Source organism: Pangasianodon hypophthalmus, chromosome 30 (genome assembly GCF_027358585.1).
Source record: "Pangasianodon hypophthalmus isolate fPanHyp1 chromosome 30, fPanHyp1.pri, whole genome shotgun sequence".
Classification (NCBI taxonomy): Eukaryota; Metazoa; Chordata; class Actinopteri; order Siluriformes; family Pangasiidae; genus Pangasianodon; species Pangasianodon hypophthalmus.
The window spans coordinates 107,501-112,500 of NC_069739.1; the positions used below are offsets into that span (position 1 = coordinate 107,501).

At 42.8% G+C, this 5,000-nt stretch overlaps 1 protein-coding gene across 1 annotated transcript in view; it reads left to right on the top strand.

Moving 5' to 3' along the window:
- Positions 1-5,000, top strand: part of frk (fyn-related Src family tyrosine kinase) — a 14,109-nt gene that overhangs the window by 5,835 nt on the left and 3,274 nt on the right. The window contains exons 2-6 of the mRNA XM_026911704.3: positions 1,176-1,297; positions 3,472-3,635; positions 3,970-4,138; positions 4,270-4,428; positions 4,564-4,745. Of these exons, the coding sequence (XP_026767505.3) occupies positions 1,176-1,297; positions 3,472-3,635; positions 3,970-4,138; positions 4,270-4,428; positions 4,564-4,745 (796 nt within the window). The remainder of the gene's footprint in view (positions 1-1,175; positions 1,298-3,471; positions 3,636-3,969; positions 4,139-4,269; positions 4,429-4,563; positions 4,746-5,000) is intronic.

Genomic DNA, 5,000 nt, shown 5'->3' on the forward strand with positions numbered 1-5,000 from the left:
CAACAAATAGCCTGCACCTTTTGATCTAAGTAAGCGTGGCGGATCATAAAAGACCAAAAGTTCGCTCAGGTACTGAGGCGCGAGACCATTTAGTGCTTTATAGGTCAATAGTAGTATTTTATAATCAATACGAAATGTGATTGGGAGCCAATGCAGTGTGGATAAGATAGGGGTGATGTGGTCATATCTTCTGGTTCTAGTAAGGACTCTCGCTGCTGCATTCTGGACTAACTGGAGCTTGTTTATGCTCCTACTGGAACATCCAGACCGTAAGGCATTACAATAATCCAACCTAGAGGTAACAAAAGCTTACTTCTAGCTGCTGTCGTCCTAGTAAAAGTACTTCTGTCTTGTCAGAATTAACTAGGAGGAAGTTAATAAGTATCCAAAGCATAAGTATGTTTAATGTCTTTTACAAATTCCTCAACTTTATTAAGCTGGAGTCTCTCATCTGGCTTTGCTGAAACATACAACTGTGTGTCATCAGCGTAACAGTGGAAGCTAATACCATGTTTAGGAATAATTTTGCCCAGAGGTAGCATATATAGAGAAAAGAGCAGTGGGCCTAAAACAGAGCCTTGCGGGACACCAAACTTTACCTTAGCATGAGAAGAGAAGTCACCATTTACTGATAACGATCAGTCAAATAAGACCTGAGCCAGGAAAGGGCCGTTCCCTTAACGCCTACTACATTTTCCAGTCTATCGAGGAGAATCGCATGATCAATGGTATCAAAAGCTGCACTAAGGTCAAGCAGCACCAGCAAGGAGACACAACCCTGATCAGAGGCCAGTAGTAAGTCATTTACCACTTTAACCAGCGCTGTCTCTGTGCTATGATGAGGCCTAAATCCTGACTGATATACTTCATGAACGTTATTCCTATGTAAATATGAGCATAGCTGCTGTGCTACAACCTTTTCAAGGATCTTGGAGATAAAGGGGAGGTTTGATATTGGCCTATAGTTGGACAATTGAGAGGGGTCAAGGTCAGGTTTTATAATCAGGGGTTTGATAACTGCTAGTTTAAAAGATTTAAAAGGTTTAACGTGCTTTTACACTCCACACTGGTGAGCAGGGTGTGATTTCGAACATGCAGCCTGTCAGGAGTTTTGTATGCTCTGAATAAATTGATCCAGCGTGTGTGTGTGTGTGTGTGTGTGTGTGTGTGTGTAGGTGGTATTTTCCTGATACAAAGCGTCTGGATGCAGAGAAGCTCCTTCAGGCTGAAGGAAACAAACATGGCTCATTTCTCATCCGAGAATGTGAGAGTCAGCCGGGGGAACTGTCAATGTCAGGTATACACACACACACACACACACACACACACTGTTCTGCCACACTTCTGAAATTCTTCTTCATTAGGCTCTTCACTACAGGAGCCTGGACTTCCTTTAAAACCTAGAGACCTACTTCGGAACTTTTTCAGGGGCACAGGAACTTTTATCTTGTATTCTGTGAAAGCACTTCCTCATTCTCAGTTCCTGTAATCTGGTCAAACAAATCAGGTTCCTGTGATAAGATCTGGAAATGTGTTTCATCAGCACTGATGTGTGGTTTGTAAATGAAGTGGATTGTTGTATTGGAACATTTACTCAAAGATCATTGGTGCTTCTGGTGAGCGTACGTAGATAGTACAGTTAGCATGCTTTGCTAATCTGAGAATAAAATTAGTACAAAGCATAACACGTAATCCAAGCCCCTTGAATAAAATAAAATCTAAGTTTGGGGCCCATAAATGTTAATAATTAATTATTCTCTTCTTATTAATAGCAATATATTTCTACTCTTAAAATGCTGAAGAAGCTCTTGAGTGGTGCAGCAGAAATGTGATCGTCTGTTCGTTTGGACATCATGAGTTTAAATCCTGGTGATGCCACAGCCATCCATGACCAAGAGTCCAAGACAGCAAAATTGGCCATCTCTGGGTGAGAGGGGCATACTCCCTCTCCTGTCAATCACAGCAACATTAGCCAATCATGGTTGTCTGTGAGCTCGTGTATGTGGAAGAGGGCAGACAGAGCTTTCCTCCGAGTGTTACACCACCCTGTGACTTGTTTGTGTGACATTCTGGCACAGGACAGATATTGTTGTAAAATGAAGAAGGACAGATCTGTCAGCAGATGATTTAAAGTTTAACATTACTGAAGTTTTGGTGTTAATCAAGCAAGTGCCACAAGTTTCTTTATTAAAAGATTTTGGGTTTATTAAAAAGGTGAAATAGGAAACCACAAGCTCAAGTGCTAGCAATGACTACATTAGTGACACATGGCCCCTGCCTACTGCTGCTGAAGTTGGGCTTCTGGAGAACACTGAAGAACAGGTTGAGGATACCCAGGTCCAGGTGTGTCATATGGCAATATTCACATCGGTAACTGTATAACCAGACCACTGCACAGTGGAGAGAGTGGAAAGTGGCATGGGCTCATGTCACAATCACATCAGTTGTTCTTGGTGCTGCTCCTGTTTTTCTGGTCCTTTCACTACACTCACAGTGGCTGTGTTTTACAAGAGCTCACTAAGGTGAATGTCATCAGATATGTAAGAATACTTACATAGTCCCTTCTAGCAAGCAGGTGAAAGCTATAAACTGTACACTTTTTCTTACATACACAAATATGACGTAAGAAAATAGATATTGTAAATATAACTCATATCAATAACTTATGTAAATACAAGAATAATTGTTAAAGAAACCTCAAAGACCAGTTGCTGTCACATTGTACGGAGGAATGTAAACAATGCTGCCAGACAATTTCAAAGGAGAATAGCAGGAAGGCTACAGTAACTTAACCATGAGGTGGATGAGCTACAACAGCAGAAGACCACATCAGGTTTCACTCCTGTCAGGCAACAGTGGGCATTGTGGGCACAGGTGAAGATTTTCCCTGGTCTTTAACCATTCTCCTCTGATCTCTCTCATCAACAAGGTGTTTCCGCCCACAGAACTGCTGCTCACTGGATGTGTTTTGTTTTTTTGCACCATTCTCTGTAAACTCTAGAGAATGTTGTGTGTGAAAATCTCAGGAAATCAGCAGCTTCTGAAAAACTCAAACCAGCCCATCTGGCACCAACAACCATGCCACAGTTACAGTCACAGAGATCACACTTTTTCCTCATTCTGATGTTTGATGAGAACATTAACTGAAGCTCTTGACCTGCATCTGCATGATTTTATGTATGGCACTGCTGCTACATGATTGTCTGATTGCAAAATTACATGAACGTGCAGGTGTACAGTTGCTCCTAATAAAGTGGCCAATGAGTGTATATCACAGAAAGAGAGTCAGAGCCATTAATGGTCAGACAGTCAGTCACTGCGAGAGCTGCTGGACCTTCTGTAGCAGGTATCTGACACTGACAGCTCACTGAAGTCCCTCTGACACGAACTTAAAGCTGCTCAGTTACAAATATCAGAATATCACAAATCCAGATGTTTTCTGTGTGTGTGTGTGTGTGTGTGTGTGTGCAGTGTTGGATGAGGGAAAGGTGAAGCACTATAAGATAAAGCGATCGGACAATGGGCATTACTTTGTGTCGAAGAGGCGGACCTTCATCACACTGAAGGAGCTGGTAGAATATTACAGCACAACAGAGGACGGACTGTGTGTCCGACTCACACAACCCTGCAGGAAGGTACACACTTCTGTCTACTTCCTGTTTACACCTACTTCCGGTTTACATCCACTTCCTCTTTATTTCCTTTCAACATTTGCTTCTTGTTTCTATTTCCTGTCTCTATTTCCTGTCTCACACTGTTAGCAGACAAACATCAAATCTGAAATCTTTATCTATTTCCTGTTTCTATCAGCTTCCTGTTTTTAGTCATTATTTGTCAGGACTGGGCAATACAATAAAAAAAGCATTTTTATGATACACTTTATAGATACAACACCTAAGTGCCAGTCCTTAGATGTGTTTTAACTGATCTGATCACATCTGAGTGTGTGTGTGTGTGTGTGTGTGTTAGGCTACAGCTCCGCAGACTCATGGTCTGTCCTATAACACAGCGGATCAGTGGGAAATTCCACGCAGCTCCATCTGCCTGCTGCGTAAACTCGGATCTGGACAGTTTGGAGAAGTTTATGAAGGACTGTGGAACAGCACAACTGCTGTTGCTGTGAAAACACTTCGGCAAGGTATACACACACACACACTACCTTAAGCGCAGTCATTTTCCTTGTTGGGTTTTGTGATTGTGCTGGTTATTTCCATTCTGCTTCTTTATAAAACCTGCACATTTATAAAATGTGTGTGTGTGTTTTCACAGGCAGTATGAATTCTCAGGATTTTCTCCGTGAAGCTCAGATCATGAAGAAGCTGCGTCACCCGAAGCTGATTCAACTGTACGCAGTGTGTACTGTCGGAGAACCGATCTACATCATCACAGAACTGATGACCCACGGCAGCCTATTAGAGTACTTACAGAGTAAGACACGCACACACACACACACACACACACACACACACACACACACACATGCGGTCTAATCATCAGCTTACCTGTTTGTTTAACTGTCTGTCTGTCACTGCATGTGTGTGTGTGTGCATTCATGTGTGTTAGAGGACAGAGGAGAGTTTGTGGGAATGCCTGATCAGGTGGAGATGGGTGCTCAGGTGGCAGCGGGGATGGCATATCTGGAGATACAGAACTACATCCACAGAGACCTCGCAGCCCGAAACGTATTGGTGGGAGACAACAACACCTGTAAAGTGGCAGACTTCGGCTTGGCCCGAGTGTTCAATGTAATGCAGCATATACACAGTAACACAACATGCACACACACACACACACACACACACACACACATACACACACAAAATCACTGTTCCTTTTAGTCATTGTTGGTTTGAAGACAGTCAGTAATTCAACTGTTCGGACAGCCAAGAAAGCCAGTGGAGGGAGCGTAGCAATGGGGTGGTGTGGGAAAATTGGGGAGGTTGAAAACAAGATTTGCAGCTGCATTCTGGATCAGTTGCAGTGGTCAAATGGCACGCAGA